Source organism: Hippocampus bargibanti, linkage group LG05 (assembly GCF_051943395.1).
Source record: "Hippocampus bargibanti isolate YZ-2025 linkage group LG05, ASM5194339v1, whole genome shotgun sequence".
Taxonomy (NCBI): Eukaryota; Metazoa; Chordata; class Actinopteri; order Syngnathiformes; family Syngnathidae; genus Hippocampus; species Hippocampus bargibanti.
In genome coordinates this window covers 113449-128981 of record NC_142738.1, presented here as the reverse complement: position 1 = coordinate 128981, position 15533 = coordinate 113449, and the positions used below count along the sequence as shown (strand labels likewise).

Genomic DNA, 15533 nt, shown 5'->3' with positions numbered 1-15533 from the left:
TAAGTATTTTGTTGTGTGAGTGTGTGACATGCTGGCTGGCCAAAATTGGAGTACGCGTTGCCGGCTGCTTGCGCGTTGTGGTGCCAGGCGTAGAATCAAAAAAAGGGGGGAGGGGTCGTGGTCGTGGTCATATAGTGCCGGTCATCACTTGGATGTTAGCTGGACACAAGCACGCAAGTTAATGAATAACTCGTAGTTTTCAAATGAACGTAAACGAGCGTTGTTGCGGTTGACATGGGACAATGTGAACTTTTCCTCGGGAGCTAGCTAGCATGATGGAATTTCCTCCACATTTCAAAACAACTCAGAGTGAAAAATACTTTTTATTCATGATGTGTAAGAGAAACAAGGGAACAACGCATGTAAAACAATCATGCTACAAACTGTACACGGTTGGTAAAAGTGGCTTTCGGGGTCTCCATTTTGGAGCGCGTCTGTGGTCGCGCGCCTCGTTTGGTTTGGTTTGGTTTTCCAGGGCGTCGAAAACACGGCAGGATTTCATCCAATCGGATCAAAGGCTCAACACGATGATGAAAGTCCACTTGGGATTGGGCGGCCCGGCCGGCCGGCCGTCTGGCTGGCTCTTCTTCATTTCCACTTGTAGAGCTTCAGCATCTTCTCCGTCAGCGTGGCCAGGAAGTGCTCGCCGTCCACGGCGAACGGCGAGATGTCCAGCACGGGCAGGTCGGCCGGAAGCTTCTGGAGGAGAGCGCCGCCGGACGCCTCCCACACCTCAGCACGCGGCGGCGAGAAGAGAAGAAAGAGGCCGTCAGATCGGGCCCGAGCGAGCGATCGATCTCGTTCGTGTCAAAGGATAAAACGTCCGACTTACGACCGAGTTCCGTCGGAAGTGGAAATCCATTCCAAATGTTGACTACTAAACGACTGGCAAACTCTGGTGCCATCACACGCTCGGTCGATTGCTGTGCCAGCGTGAGATGCCGGCTGGCCAAAATGGCGGTACGCGTTGCCAGGTGTTCAATTAAAATAGCATGGCCAATTGGATACTTTTTAAAAAAACAGAATGAATTGACGTATCATGGCGGATTGGATATTTTTGATGAACATTTTGAATCCATTTAACAAAAACAAATCAGCAGAATCAATGAACGTATGTATGGTGGCGGACTGGATCTTTTTAGGATTATTTTTAAACTCAACCAATTTCTCTTGCACGGCAAATTGGATCATTTTTTTAAACAGAATAAATGTACTTTCCATCGCAGATTGGATATGTTTTTTAACAATCAATTTATGGATCATGGTGGATTGGATATTGGATATTTATTTACTTTTCTTTTGACTGAATCAATTTACATACATATTTCTATTTATGAATGGAATACATTTATATACCACGGCGGATATTGTATTGTTATTGTTTTTTAAATCACAATCAATTGAGGTATCACGTCGGATTGTATTTGCAATTATTTTGAATAAGGTCCTCCCGAATGTGCATACCATGGCGGACTGCATGGCCTCGTCTCCGGCGCACACCAGAGCTCCGCCTCCGTCCGGACTGGCAAAGACGGCGTTTTTGGTGAGGAGTTTGCAGGACGAGCCGGCGCTGAACGTGTGCACGGGCGAGACGGAGCAGCCGGGCGGCTCGCCCTCGTCTCGCCGCGGCGTCCGGGTCAGCGCCATCAGGACGCAGCGCACCGTCGGGTGGAGCCGGCCTGCGGGCGGCGGCAAAACCAGCGCGGCTCATCATTTTGCCAAATCGCAGCGTAGCTAGCTAGATACTTAGCTAGCGAGATAGCTAATAGATAGCCAGCTAGCTAGATAGGGAGCTCGCTAGATAGCAATCGATAGCTAGCAGGATAGCTAATAGAGAGCAGATTGATTGATAGCTAGACAGGGAGCTAGCTAGACAGCAATAGATAGCTAAATAGACAGATGGCTAGTGAGATAGCTGATAGAGCAGATTGATAGCTAGATTGTGAGCTAGCGAGATAGCAATAGATAACTAACTCGATAGATAGCTAGTGGGGTAGCTAATAGATAGCAAATCGATAGCTAACTAGATAGATAACGGGATAGCTTATAGCAAATACATAGATAGCTAGCTAGATAGTTAGCTCCCGAGATAGATAAGAGATAGCAAATAGTTATCTAGCTATGTAGCCAGCTAGCTAGATAGCCAGAAATCCAGCTAGCTAGCTATTAGTTATCTATTCGGCAGCTAGCTGGCTTTCTATCCGTTTGGGTTACTGGAGGGTGCGTGCGGCGGTGCATCTCACCGGCTCGGTAGGTGACCAGGCAATGTCGGCTCTCCGTCTCCACTTGGATGTCGGTGCAGCTTCCCGCCTCCAGCGGCAGAACGTGGGGCTTGTGGGTGCTTTGGTCCAGGCGCTCCCAAAAGTAGCCCCCCTCCAGCGTGCCGGCCAGCAGGCCCCCGCACGGGAACGAGCCGGACGCCGCGCGCGGGACGTAGCATAGCGACGCCACCGGGGCCCTGAAAGCGCAAGTTCAAGCGCAAAGACGCGCACAGGCGGCGACCGGGCCGGGGGCGAAAGGTCACCGGGATCCCAGCGGCGGGAACTCCTGCACGTGGGCGCCCGTGTCTCGGATGTCGTAGAGGAGAACCGAGCCGTTGCTGAGCCCCGCGTAGACGTAGTTGGGCTTGTCCAGGCACCAGCAGCAGCTCCACACCGGCTTGCCCGCCTTGTACGTCTGCACCACCGCGTTGGACGGCAGGCTGCAAACATCGCGCCCGGCGCGGGGAAAGTGGGACGGATGTCGCAAAGCGGGCCGAGTCGCAGACACAAAGTTGGGCCCGCAAAGCGTCGGCGGTTAAGGGCTACCTGGTAAGTTTGAGAGTGTTGTCCAGGGACGCCGACAGCAGCAGTCCGTCGCTCTCCCGGTTGAAGCTCAACGCTCGAATTTGAGCGCCGTGGATGGGAATGTACTGGCCGGACCGGATGCGGGCCAGGCTCACCTTCTTCACGCCCCAACCTGCGGACCAGCGGCGATGACCACGGCGGCGATGACCGCGGCGGGCAAAGAAGCGACAGCGGCGCCGGCTCACCGGGCGCCAGCGCCGCGTGGGCCGACGGTTGCGAGGCCAGAAGACAGTCCAGGGATCGGCAGTGGGCCAAAACCCGGCAGCCCCCGTTGGCGGAAACCAGCACCGCATCCGAGAAATCGTAGGGCGCCGCCAGGCGGGACCCCGGAAGGCCCCCCGGCGAGGGCGGCGCGCCGGCGCGAACCGCCCGAGCTCGGAGCTCCTGCCGGACAAAAAGCCAAGCGGCGTCGGGCGTGGACCAATCGCGCGGCTTCCACTGGGAGAAGCGCGAAGGAGGTACGTACCTGCAATTCCTGTTGCGCTTGACCGTACTTGTTGGCGATCACCTGAAGTTTGAGTTTGTATTGGGCCGTCTCTAGCTCCGCCTTCCTCCTCAGAGAACGCTCCTCCTCCAGGGACCTGCGGGGGGGGCGGGGTCACGCCAGATGAGGTGGAGAGCGATGGCGGCGTTTTGGGGGGCGGAGTTTCACCTCCTGAGGCTCTCGTGCGCGATGTTGTCCACGGCGCGCAGCTTAGCGGCGTAGAGGAGCACGATGTCCGAGCGCTTGGCCTTCTTGTTGCACTGACGAGGAGACGCGAGTGAGCGGGAGGGCCTCGCGTGACTTTCTTTTTCCTTGTTGCTAACGACGCTTTAGCTTACCAACATTAAATTTGCCAGAATTTCGTCTCGCTCGACAAATTAGTTTTCGCTAACCACGCGGCGCCACGGTGGCTGGCGGACTACTTTTCCACACCCCCTTTAGTTGAGTGCAGACGTGGTTTGTTATCGAGTGGAGTACTTTTGCTATCATGGTAGTGAAAAAGACCCCAACGCAGGCTAGTGTTAAGCCAAAGAAGACACTAAGATAGCGAATAGAAAGAAAATCGTTATCTAGCTATGTAGCCAGAAAGCCAGTTAGATAAATAGCTAACTTTTAGTTATCTATTCACCAGCTAGCTAGCTTTCCATCTATTTGAGTTATTCCAGGTTGAGTGAACGCTGGCGCGTGTGGCTGCCGCTGCTCACCCACAGAAAAACTGATCCTGTGACTGTAAAGTGACCTTGAGAGTTTTGAAAGGTGCTTAGAAATGAAATAATAATCATCATCATAAATAAAATTTCTAAGCACCTTTCAAGGACACTTTACAGTCACAGGATTTTTTTTTTGTGCGGGTGAGCAGCGGCAGCCATTCGCACCAGCGTTCACTCTTATAGCGCTTTATGAACAGCTGAAGCTAAAACAAAGCACTAACATGGAAAAAAGACAAATGCTGCCCCCCGGTGGAAGGGAAAAACATTGCCAGAGGTCTAACCAGCGCTTTATCAGCACCCAATAATGAAAAACCAAAAGGTGAACAAATTGGGGAATGGCGCCGGACGTCCTCTTTTCAATTCCCTCATATAAAGGTGTCAATGGCAGCGACCGAGTTCACGGCGTTGTGGCGCGGACGTGGCCCACCTGCGGACATTTTCCGGCGGCGCGCTGAGACGTCAACCACCTCTGGATGCAGGTGAAGCCAAAAAGATGGCCGCAGCGCAGGGCGGCCAGTCGATGCTGGCCCGCCGCCGTCCAGGCTTCAAAGCAGATGCTGCACGTGTCGCTCTCGCCCTCCCTCTCGCCCTCTTGGTTTTGGGGCGCCGGCGGCTGCAAGTGCACAAGACGACACTTTGGAAGGAAAAAAAAAACTAAGGGGAATGGCGGCCCCTTCGCCGCTCAAACTATTTGATGCGCTCACGTTAGTTTGTTAGCTAGCTAGCTAGCTAGTCAGTCAGTCATCCATTTATCTATCTATCTATTCATTCATTCACCTCTTGACTTACTTGTTGACTTCTATATTTACTGGTGTATTTACTTATTTTCTGACATAATTACATACTCGTGTTCTAACTTATTTACCTACTTTTTTCTCATTTACTTACACATTTTCTTACTTATTTATTTACTTACATATGTTTTTACTTATGTTCTTATTTATTTACCTACTTATTTACATACACATTTTCTGACTTATGTGCTTAATTACTTTCTTACTTATTTACTTACCTACTTACTGATTGATGTACTTATTGACCTCCTTATTGACTGAATGACTTGTTTACTTGCTCACTCGCTCATGTCATTCATTCATTCATTCATTCATGTATTCATTCATTCATTCACGTCTGTCAGCTGACCTGTCGCACGCCACGCGCTTCATCATCTCCTTCTCTCGGTCCATCCGGAGCTGAAAACCACAACAAGATTTGAAGGCAAAGCCCACGCCAGGACCCCCCCCCACCGGGCGCCGCATGGGCACCTTGCCGCATCGGCGCATGGTCGTCGGGGCCGTCGGGAGGAAGGGAGAGCGCGGCGGGGGCCCCTCGGACCTCCCCCTCCTCTTCGGACCCGGCGGCCCGCGGGACGAAGTCGGGGAATCCCCCGGAGGGCGCTGCCGTTTGGCTGGCGTAGTGCACCCGGAAGCCCCGCCTGGAAACACACACGAGTCGCAATCGGGCGTCCCGCAAAGGCACCGGCAAGCGAGCGAGGGTCCACTCGCCTCACCCGCCTCCGCACGGGCGGCGACGGCGTGCTGGAGCTGCTTGGCCCCGCCCTCCTCTGACTGAAGGCCCAGGAGGCGGGAAGCGTGAGCGGGACCACCGCCCGGGCTTCAGCCCCTCGCCCGCCGCCGTCCGCGTCGTCGTCCTCGTCCACTTCGGTGCTGCTGTCCGAGTCGGAGATGATGAGGGGGGCGGCGGCGGCAACGGCGGCGCTTTGCTGGAGGAGGGGCTCCACCTCCATGGCTTCCATCTGATGACAACATCCACTGCACGTTACCGTTCTCGCTTAGAAAATAGCTCGTCTTTCTTGCATCGCTGACAAATACGGTGATAGCTCAGCTTAGCGACGCTTTAACTCACCGACCTTTGGCCTTATCAACATTAAATTGGCGAGAATGTCAACTTGGCATACAGACTAGCGGACCAACCAAACCACACAGCGGACGAGTTTTGCACGCCCACTTTCTTTGAGCGCAGATGTGGTTTGCTATCGAGTGGAGTACTTTTGCTATGGGACCAAAAAAGACGCCACCATCGGCGAGTGTTAAGCCCAAGAGGACACAAAAGAAAAACTGCTGTTGATTTGGATTCATGAATAGCAGCTAACAGGGGACACTGTGAGTGGGGGTATTATTGGCGGCAACGTCACTCGGACATTATCATGAGGCACCGACATCAACGACCGTCACAAAGGTCAATAAAACCAATTGATTATACAGGACAGTTTAATTTCTTTTATTACAATACAACAGCACGTTTATTATACATGAAATAAGGTCTTTTGTGTGTCGTTTTTACGTTTATTTAGTAGAAAATTGGACCTGGGAATGGATTATTCTCATTTTAATGGTTTCTTATGGGAAATAAAAGTATGGCATACGAACTTTCGTAAGCTGAAGTATAGCTGTATTCATTTTGGAATCGGATTTGTATTTGCTGCCTAGCTTATTTTTAAGCTAATAAGCCACAGCGAATGGAAGAAGCATGTTGGTCGTTCTTCGTGTCACGATTCCCGTTTTTTCATCGCTTTAGAAAACACTCGAGTTTTCATGCAGCTCATGTTGTCTTCTTTTAGTTGGACATATGTAACGGAGTTGTACACTTAGGTTATTAAATTATGAAGGAAGTGACGCAACGGCGCACAGTGTGGCACTATGTCCCGCCCATAGTTTCCAGAACAATCTCGAGGAGATTCAGGTTAATCACAAGACGAAACCCATGCGACTTCACCCATCCCTTCTGCCATACTGTGTTGCAGAAATAAAAGAAATAAAAAGACACATCCACGCGTCTCGTCTTCATAAATACGGCAGCATCGTGGAGATGAAGACAGTCACTGTTGTGACACCCGTCACACATACGTACGTACGTATATCTCTTCCCTGAAAATATGGACTGATATTGAACCGCTCCGTGCGGAGAAAATGGTTGGGTGGGGGGCTGCTCTAATGCACAGCCGCCCTTCGAGCGTTTCGGGCTGGAAGGGGTGTCGATGAGCCCCGCGGGTGGCGAACCGTCAACTGCCGCCCGACCCAGAAACACGCGAGGCCGTCAAGACCTCCAACAACAGGCCGCTAAACTTACTTGCTAACGAGCAGCCGCTCGGTGCTAACCACGAGCCGCGAAACCACTTGTTCGTCCTCTTACCGATGCGGCAGTCAACGTTTACCGGCGCCGTTCATCTCATCGCACGGCGGGCCCGCCGCTCTTCGTCGCTGACTCCAAAAGTCCCGAAACAAAAGCGTGAAAAGTCGTCAGAATTTGGGCGACGGCGACGGAAAAGAAGCTTCTGTCGCGCTTCCTCGTTTACTTCCGGTTACGTTCGCAGCAAAGATCCTCCACGGTTGAGAGGAGGTTTCACACTCGTTCAAAAAACAAAAAACTAAACAGAGACGCAATTACTGTACGCAGCTAATGCTTAGCCCATGCTAAGCCATCATCTATTTTGAAAAACAAAACTTGCTACCTTCTTGTAAAAATAGCAGATCATTTTCTTAACACGTACAAAACTTTATTCCCATCACATTCCAGCTTAGTTTCTAAAACAAACAAAAACATCTTTTGCCCACAAAGAGTCACAGAAAAATGGTTTTTGACCTAACATTCGTTCGAACACTTGGACGTCAAAAAATGGAGAGCAGCTTTGCAAAGAAATGCCAGATAATCGAGAAATTTTTCTCTTAACAATTGTCTTAACGCCGCTTGCAACTCACTCCGGTACCTCTCTGTCCTCCGGGGCCGCCATCTTGGATATTTTCGATGTCTTCCTCGTCCTGCCGAGCCCCGCCTCCTCACGTCATTCACGTGACTAGCCAATTGTGATTGGCCAGTCACATGATTGGCTAGCTCACAAACTTCATCTGTTCCCAGAAAGTGTGTGTGTGAGGCGAAAAGTTCATCTTCCGAACATTAATTTCCCATAAGAAACCATTAAAATGAGAATAATCCGTTCCCAGGTCCCCATAAAACATCATTTTCTACCAAATAAGCCTTTTTTTTTGTCAACCCAAAATGACTGAAGGAGCAGAAGAAATGGATTTGGTTGCATAAAAAAATGGACATCATTAAGAAAGGTGGGTCAGTTATTTTCTGGCGAATAGTACCCTCTCGTAGCACTATTGAAGGCCTAGCCATGAAATCCCCACCTGTCTCCTTGACGAAGGCTCGTATCCGGGATCTTGCTCTTTTGGTCACGACGCGCATCTCAGCCGTATCGAGTCCACCGTAACGGACGTAAAAAGACGCTCGGTCAAATCACCAATTTGAACAAACCGCCAACCGTGTGTTGGATGCATTGCACGTTGCGTTTTATTGCACAGGAAATATTGGCCGGAGACGGGAAATCAGGTTTTTGTGGATGACGTCCTCCCTCCCGTTTGAGGAGCTCCCAGTTGGATTATGGCGGTGAAATGAAATAAGTGCTGGTGACGCGACTACCAATCACGTGACCCTGCGGCGGCAAGGCGGCAACGGCTCGGGCCAGGTTCAGGGCGGCCTCGGAGGGGCGGCGGTTGTAGGTGATGACGGTGGAGGTCGTTGCGTTGGTGGGGGGGCGGTAGAGTATTGGCATCTGATTGAGGACCATGGTAGGGCTTGGGGACGCAATGGGGTAGGGGTAGACAGAGATCGGTGACATGGGGACAGGTGACATCAGAGGAAGTGAGTGCGTCATGGGGACGGGCATCATAGGGACGGGCGTCATGGGTACCGGCGTCATGGGGACCGGCGTCATGGGGACTGACGTCATGGGTACCCGTGTCATGGGGACTGGCGTCATGGGGACCGGCGTCATGGGGACCTGCGTCATGGGGACGGTTGACCTCGCAACAGGTGACATTCTGGTAACAGGGGGAGGCATCACGGGCACCGGAAAGCCGGGTGAAACCGGAACGGGCTCCTTGGTGTCGGGTGACGAGGCATCAAGTGACGTTGGGTCTTTGGGCGCCTCGCACGGTGCCTTCACCGGTAAGGCAGGAACAGGTACCTGACTCCGTGGCTTGGTCGCGGAGGCCAAAAGGAGCTTGGCGACAAGCGAGGTGGCCTTGGGGGGTTCGGACCGAGCCGGGTCATCGTCCGGACCCTCGTCGTCTTTCACTTCGACGGCCCGGCACACCCGTAGGACGGGCTTGCGCCGGATGGGCGCCGCGCTCTGACTCTTGGTGGCCCTGTGCTCGTCGACGATGGCCTTGAGGCCGTCCCTTATGGCGTCGCCGTAGCAGATCTGCAGGGCCACGGACAGCAGCTGGACGTCCTCGTTCAGCCTCTGGCTGACTTCCTGCAACTTGGACTCGTTGCTGCTGGAGGTGAGGACGCTGACGATGGCGTTGGCTTTGGAGACTTTGCCCATCAGCTCGGTGGCGTCCTTCAGACGGCCGGCCAGGTCCACCAGGGCCTCTTCGACGTCCGGCGAGGCGTTCTCGGGCCGTTCCTTGATGCGCAGCACCATCTTCTCTAAAGTGCGCACCCGATCGCCCACCTGCTGGCATTGGGCCTTGTTGGACTTTGCCGTCTTCACCATTCTGTACACTTCCAAGCATAAGCTCAGGACGTAGTCCGCGCTTGTCAGCATCAACTGACAAAGAAAACCCAGACAAACGCTCAAAGACACGTCCTCGGACGGACTGACACTTCAAAGACACGGTCAGCCCCACGCCGCAGAACAAAATACTCGCCATACTCCGACGAAAGACACACCGGCATCTCAAAGACACATCACGTACACACCTCAAACACAAAGTACACTAGACCAACGGTCCCCAACCCGTTTTTGGCCCTTTGAACCGGTTTGAAGCCAGACAATACAGGTAACATCCGAGTTCCGACCGGGTTCCGTTCCGACAAAACGGTCGTAAGTCGAAATACATTCAAAATGGCCGACGTGACGTTTACACAACAGGATAGTAGACGATGTCAATCTGTTGTTTTAATAATAATAATAATAATAATAATAATAATAATACATTTCATTTATAAGCGCCTTTCAAAACTCTCAAGGACACTTTACAATCACAGGATATGTTTTTCTGTGGGTGAGCAGTGGCAGCCACATGCGCCAGCGTTTACTCAACCCGGAATAACTAGATAGAAAGTTAACTAGCTAATAAATAACTACTAGATCATATTATACATGTTCTCATCATTGTAAGTCTTTAAAAATTCGTGCGTGAAAAAAATTAAATACATCATTTTTGGGGGTTTTGTTTTTGACTTCAAGATGGCGCAGCGCGAGTGGCTGCCTCTACGGCAGCTCCTTTATTTTGTTTTTCTGCTGTGAAATGTAAATGTTTCCACTGTGAGACAAATAAAGGTTCATCTCATCTAACAATACAAACGTTCGCTCACGTACGAGGCAGAGTCGCCTTGGGGAAAAATCTCAACGTAAATGCCTATTTCGGATCTCGTCGATTATATTTGGCCGTTTTTCCTTAAAATTCTCGCCTTCTCTTCTATCTTCGAGGTGGCCATTTTCCGCTTCCCAAAGAACATTTTTATCCATTTGTTGTTTGCCTTATTTGGCGAGCTTCCGGGTTTCATTTGAAGGGGGCATATCACGTGACCGAGAAGCGGGCCGAGACTTGCGCCAAGAAGACATAGAAATGTAGTACAGAATCCGGAAAGCGTTTCAAAATAAATCATCTTTCGATTGAGAAAACGACAAAACGGAAGTCTTTAAAAGCAAACGATTTGACTTCAGGATGGCGCCGCGCGAGTCGATTCGGAAACAAACTAAAAGGAAGTAATCCAAGTTAGGCGTTGTGTGGAATGAACGCGCACGCAATCAATCAATCAATCAAACAAACACGTTGCGCGTGTTTCTCACCTCACTCATCTCGTCCTTTTCGTTTGGGCTCCGCTTCCTTCCGCCTTGCCTGGAACGTCAACGGAGTTCAACGTCAGCCATCATCAGCAGCAGAAATGCCCCTCCCCCCCCCCCCCCCCACGCGACAGACAAGTTGCGAGTAAACGGGGCATTTCGTTCGAATGAGAAAGTGATGAAAATGGCTTGATTTGAGCACTCGTTGGTCCTGCAGTGCCTTTGAGGGGCCGTCGAGGCGCTAGTTGCGGTTCGCTTAGCCAACTTTCTCCTTTTGTTCTGTCGAATTTTGCGCTTTGTTTGGAAAAGTGGACCGAGGTCAACAACTTTTGGCTGAGCGACATTTCCCGAACAAAAGCTTTCCACCGACATTGTCCTTTCAAAGAGCGAAGCGAAATCCGACCAGGCACAAACGCTTAATTAAGCACCCGCCCGACTTAACCTTCGGATATTCAAATCAAGACGTGAAAAAAAAGAAAAGTGTGTGATCAATAAACAACCTGATTATTTGTCGGGTCGAAGACGCAGACGACGACAGACAGAAGTGGCGACGAGACGAGACGCGACGATCGTCACCATTGTGGAATAAACCGGTCTGAGCGCTTTGTGCCAAAAGCGAAACCAAAAACAAAGTGTGCTCGCAAACAAAAACAAAGACACAACAACATTCAGCTAACATATAACACGGCTTGTTTCTTTTTTCTAACATGCTAACATGCACTCATGCATAACATGTGCTCATTAGAAGACGGCAGACGTAACGTCGCCAGTTTGACAACAATCGCAGAGCCAAGGTCGTAATTTCGGTGTATAAGGCGCACCCCCAATGAATGAAACAAAAATCTCGATTGCTAGCTAGCTAGCTCAATAGTTAGCTAGCTAGCTCCATAGATGTGCTTTGATTTGCTTTCGCAGGCCAAATAAAAGGTGGTAGCGGGCCAGATTTCTACATTCCAAAAAAATGTCTAAATGGCAATTTCCTCCATTTTTTTAAAAACAATTCTAAAATGGTGATTTTCAAAATGAAAAAAAAAAAGTTCTAAAATGTTGTCAAACTTTGGGAAAATTTTCTAAAAAGGTGATTTTCTACATTCAAAAAATGGTTTGAATCGATCAAGCTCATAGCTCAATTGCTAGCTAGTTTGATCACTAGCACGTGCGATTTCTAGCTAGCTCAATCGCTAGCTAGATTTCTTGCTAGCTATCTGGATCGCTAGCTAGATTTCTTGCTAGCTAGTTCGATTGCTAGCTAGCTCAATCGCTGGCTAGCACGATGACTAGCTAGCTCAATGGCTAGCTAGAATTCTTGCTAGCCAGCTCGATCGCTAGCTAGCTTGATAGTTGGGCATAGCACTTGACCAGGCTGACTAAAATGATCCGCGCCCGCGCCTTGACTTACACACCTGCCCGAAATATTCGTTGTCGTTGTTGTTTGTGGCCCTTTATTTTTCACGATGAAAAGCAAACGGCGAATCACAGACTTTTGTCGCCAGCGGCGGGCCAAGCAAGCGTCAGCAGGCGCGCGGCTGGCCGTGCGGGCGTTGCTCAAACAGGCTCTGGAGGAAGCGCAGCTGGACGTACGCGGCCAGCACGATGAGGACGGCCACGGCGGCCGAGCACGAGCCCGCGAGGCGCCGCTTGGACCTCAGCAGGAAGTCGTCGGCGGCGCGACTCAGGCGCCCCGCGCTGGAGTGGCGGAACATGTGGAAGACGGCGTTCTCCAAGCGCCGCGACGACGCCTGCGAGCAAACAGCGACGGCTTGAGAAGCCGCCTCCTTTTTCACAACCGCGCACGCAAATCGCTCACAAAAGAAGAAGAAGAAGAAGAAGAAGAAGAAGAAGCAGCTTGAAAGAAAGCCTCACCAAAAGACACATTTTTGCAATGTCTGTCGAAAATGGCCATTTCAGAAAATCAAAAAAAAGAAAAAAAGAGACAATACTGTTGACTATTTTTGGCGACAAGTTTGGAAAATTGCCATTTTACCCCCCAAAAAAAATTCAATGTGGGAAATCGCCATTTTGGAACATTTTTAAAAATCACCCATTCCATCGGCATCTTAGAAGATTTCATTTTTGGGGGAAAAATCACCATTTTAAAATAGTTTAAAAAAAAACACATTTTAGAATATTAAAAAAAATGAACATCACCATTTTAAAATAGTTAAAAAAAAACGTAAAAATTGACATTTTTGAATATTCTCCCAAAAAATTGAAAATGGCCATTTTAGAATATTTTTTTAAAAATGTAGGAAATTGCCATTGAAACATTTTTTGAATGTAGAAAATGGCCATTTTAGACAATTGTCAATAAAAGTTCATCCATCGTCGTCTACCTGATGTCTAATTTAAAACAGATTCTTATTTTACAGACAGTCTATAACAGTCGGTGTTCAAATAGCTGACATGTTTCGCCGTCTACGTGAAACATGTCAGCTATTTGAACACCGACAATACACTGTCTGTAAAATAAGAATCTGTTTTAAATTCGAGAACATCGATCGCCATTTTAGAAGATTAAAAAAAAAACATTAACATTGCCATTTTAAAAAAGTTTGAAAAAAACTTGAAGAGCGCTGTTTTAAAGAAACATTTCGGAAATGGCCATTTACAATTTTTTTTGGGAATGTCGGAAATCGCCTTTTTTGTCATTATTTTTAAAAATGACAAAATTGCCATTTCAGACCTCATATTTTCCACATAACATGTAGGAAATCCACATCAAATTTGTTGAATGTAGAAAATCGCCATGATGGGAAATTGAAAAAAAAGAGGATATCGCCATTTTAGAATATTTTAAAACAAGTTTCATCAATTGCCATGATAAAAAAAAAGTTTCATTGTAGAAAATGTGGCCATTTTCAGAATATTTTCAAATGATTAGGAAATCGCCATGAGCATTTTTTGGGGAATGTAGAAAATAGCCAATGAGCAGGTGAGGCTAGCGCTAGAGGCGAGCGTGGGTGGGCGGAGTCACGCTAGCCAACAATGGTCATTTTGTCCTCATTCGCTCTCAACTTTGTTCCGGTGCCCTCTGGTGGTTGCTTTGAGGTCGCCGCCCCCCAACGGTGACCTCAATGGGCGGAGGGGGTCAGCATCCAAATTCAGGATTTTCAGATTCAGAACGAGCATTCCTTTCCGTCGAATCAATTCTTTGTCAATGTGGCCATTTTCCCGTTTGTTAGCGTTAGCGTTAGCGGCGGCGGCGGACCTCGATCATGCTGAGCGTGTCGTTGAGCTTGTCGGCCTCGTCCCGCTGAGCTTTTTCCGTCGCCCGCTCAAAGTAAACGCCGAAGCTGAGGGACAACTGCATGCTGCCAAAGCGGTTGTGGAAGTTGCTGAAACACATCTGGTAGAAACCTGACACGCACGCACGCACGCACACGCACGCAAGCACGCACGATTAGCTTTGGCGGGCCAGATTTGGCCCCCGGGCCTTGATTTTCACATCTTTTTTTTTTTTGTTCCAAGTTGAACGTGTCACACATGGAACGGTGGCGGATGATTTTTTTTGTCAGGAAGGATTGCGGCGGAAGGAAAAGGAAAATTTGCGCTTGCGGCCAAAGGAAAGGGACGCAAACGGACCGGTCTGGCGGACGTCCAGATCGATTTGTCCGCTGGCGTCGTCCACGGTGGAAAGAAGCAAGCCGCCGGGAGCGTTGACCGTGACCGACAGGTGGCGGTCGTGGCCCACGCCCGTCACCCACTGCACCTGAACGCAACCACAAATTCAAACAAAACAAAAAAGACGAAGGAGGCAAGTCAAGACAAGTCAAGTCAAGACAAGACAAGACAAGACAAGACCCCCTCACCGCAATAAGAATAAGCATCATCATCATCATCATAATAATACATTTCATTTCATTTATAAGCGCCTTTCAAAACTCTCAAGGTCACAGTTTACAGTCACAGGATCAGTTTTTTTGTGGGTGAGCAGCGGCAGCCACACGCGCTAGCGTTCACTCAACCCGGAAGCAATTCAAATAGATAGAAAGCTAGCTTGCTAGCTAGCTAATAGATAGGTAATGATAATAATAATAATGACATTGTATTTAGAAGCTTTTGAAAAGTGTCAAGGACATAGCTAAAGGCAAGCTAGCGATATAGCTTGAACCAAAATGCATTGATGTGCTCCAAAAATGAAGTCAAGTACAGGTAACATCCAAGTTGGGAGTGGGTGGTAAGTGGAAATCCACCCACTCAAAATGGCCGCCGCGACCGTTCCACGATGTCAACGTGTTGTTTTGAAGCAACGTTTTCGAGGACATTTTTGTCGGCGGGAGCGGACGGCGCAAGCGGCTCACCGTGAAGCTGAGGTAGAACTTCTCGCCGCGGTGCGCAAAATGCCAGAAGCAGTCCGTCCCGGCGGCCGGCAGAACCACGGAAAAGTCGTACTGGTCGGCGCCCCAGAAGAGCTCCTGGTCCGTCATGTCGGGGCGGGGAGCGCCTCCGGAGCCCCAAAGGAACGAGACCAGCGCAAAGCAGGCTAGCGCCCGGCGCTTCATGATCGCCACTGCCGGCCCCGTCGCTCCGCTTCTTTTCCGCGCCGCCGCGCTAATCATTAAACCGGCTGGGAAGGCCGAGCGCTCCGCCAGCTGCCCGATTGGGAAATCCGCGTCGAGAGGAGGCGCGTGAGCCAAGCCAAAGTACGCTCAGGCCTCGCTTTGCCGACACCA

General features: G+C 49.9%; 2 protein-coding genes across 7 annotated transcripts; both read right to left on the bottom strand.

Moving 5' to 3' along the window:
- Positions 1-304: 304 nt before the first annotated feature.
- rfwd3 (ring finger and WD repeat domain 3) lies at positions 305-11420 on the bottom strand. 5 transcript variants are annotated; one of them, XM_088996313.1, is made up of 13 exons: positions 11361-11416; positions 10867-10915; positions 5546-5796; positions 5306-5475; positions 5184-5233; positions 4468-4653; positions 3499-3590; positions 3313-3427; positions 2808-3230; positions 2525-2701; positions 2244-2458; positions 1465-1679; positions 305-732 (listed from the first exon to the last, which is right to left on the bottom strand). In XM_088996313.1, exons 2-13 carry the CDS (start codon positions 10873-10875, stop codon positions 512-514), a joined length of 2124 nt encoding a protein of 707 aa, XP_088852439.1. In that variant the 5' UTR covers positions 10876-10915; positions 11361-11416; the 3' UTR covers positions 305-511. The 5 variants fall into 5 exon arrangements, with proteins under 5 accessions (XP_088852439.1, XP_088852440.1, XP_088852438.1 ...); XM_088996314.1 differs by lacking the exon at positions 11361-11416 and having other exon boundaries at positions 2808-2958; positions 3032-3230; XM_088996312.1 differs by having other exon boundaries at positions 2244-2701; positions 11361-11420.
- Positions 11421-12279: 859 nt separating this feature from the next.
- On the bottom strand, positions 12280-15481 carry tmed6 (transmembrane p24 trafficking protein 6). Of its 2 annotated transcripts, none has more exons than XM_088996324.1 (4): positions 15162-15481; positions 14443-14563; positions 14069-14217; positions 12280-12599 (listed from the first exon to the last, which is right to left on the bottom strand). In XM_088996324.1, the coding sequence occupies exons 1-4, from the start codon at positions 15417-15419 to the stop codon at positions 12372-12374; spliced, it is 756 nt and encodes a 251-aa protein (XP_088852450.1). In that variant the 5' UTR covers positions 15420-15481; the 3' UTR covers positions 12280-12371. The 2 variants fall into 2 exon arrangements, with proteins under 2 accessions (XP_088852450.1, XP_088852449.1); XM_088996323.1 differs by having other exon boundaries at positions 14443-14569; positions 15162-15468.
- Positions 15482-15533: the final 52 nt, after the last annotated feature.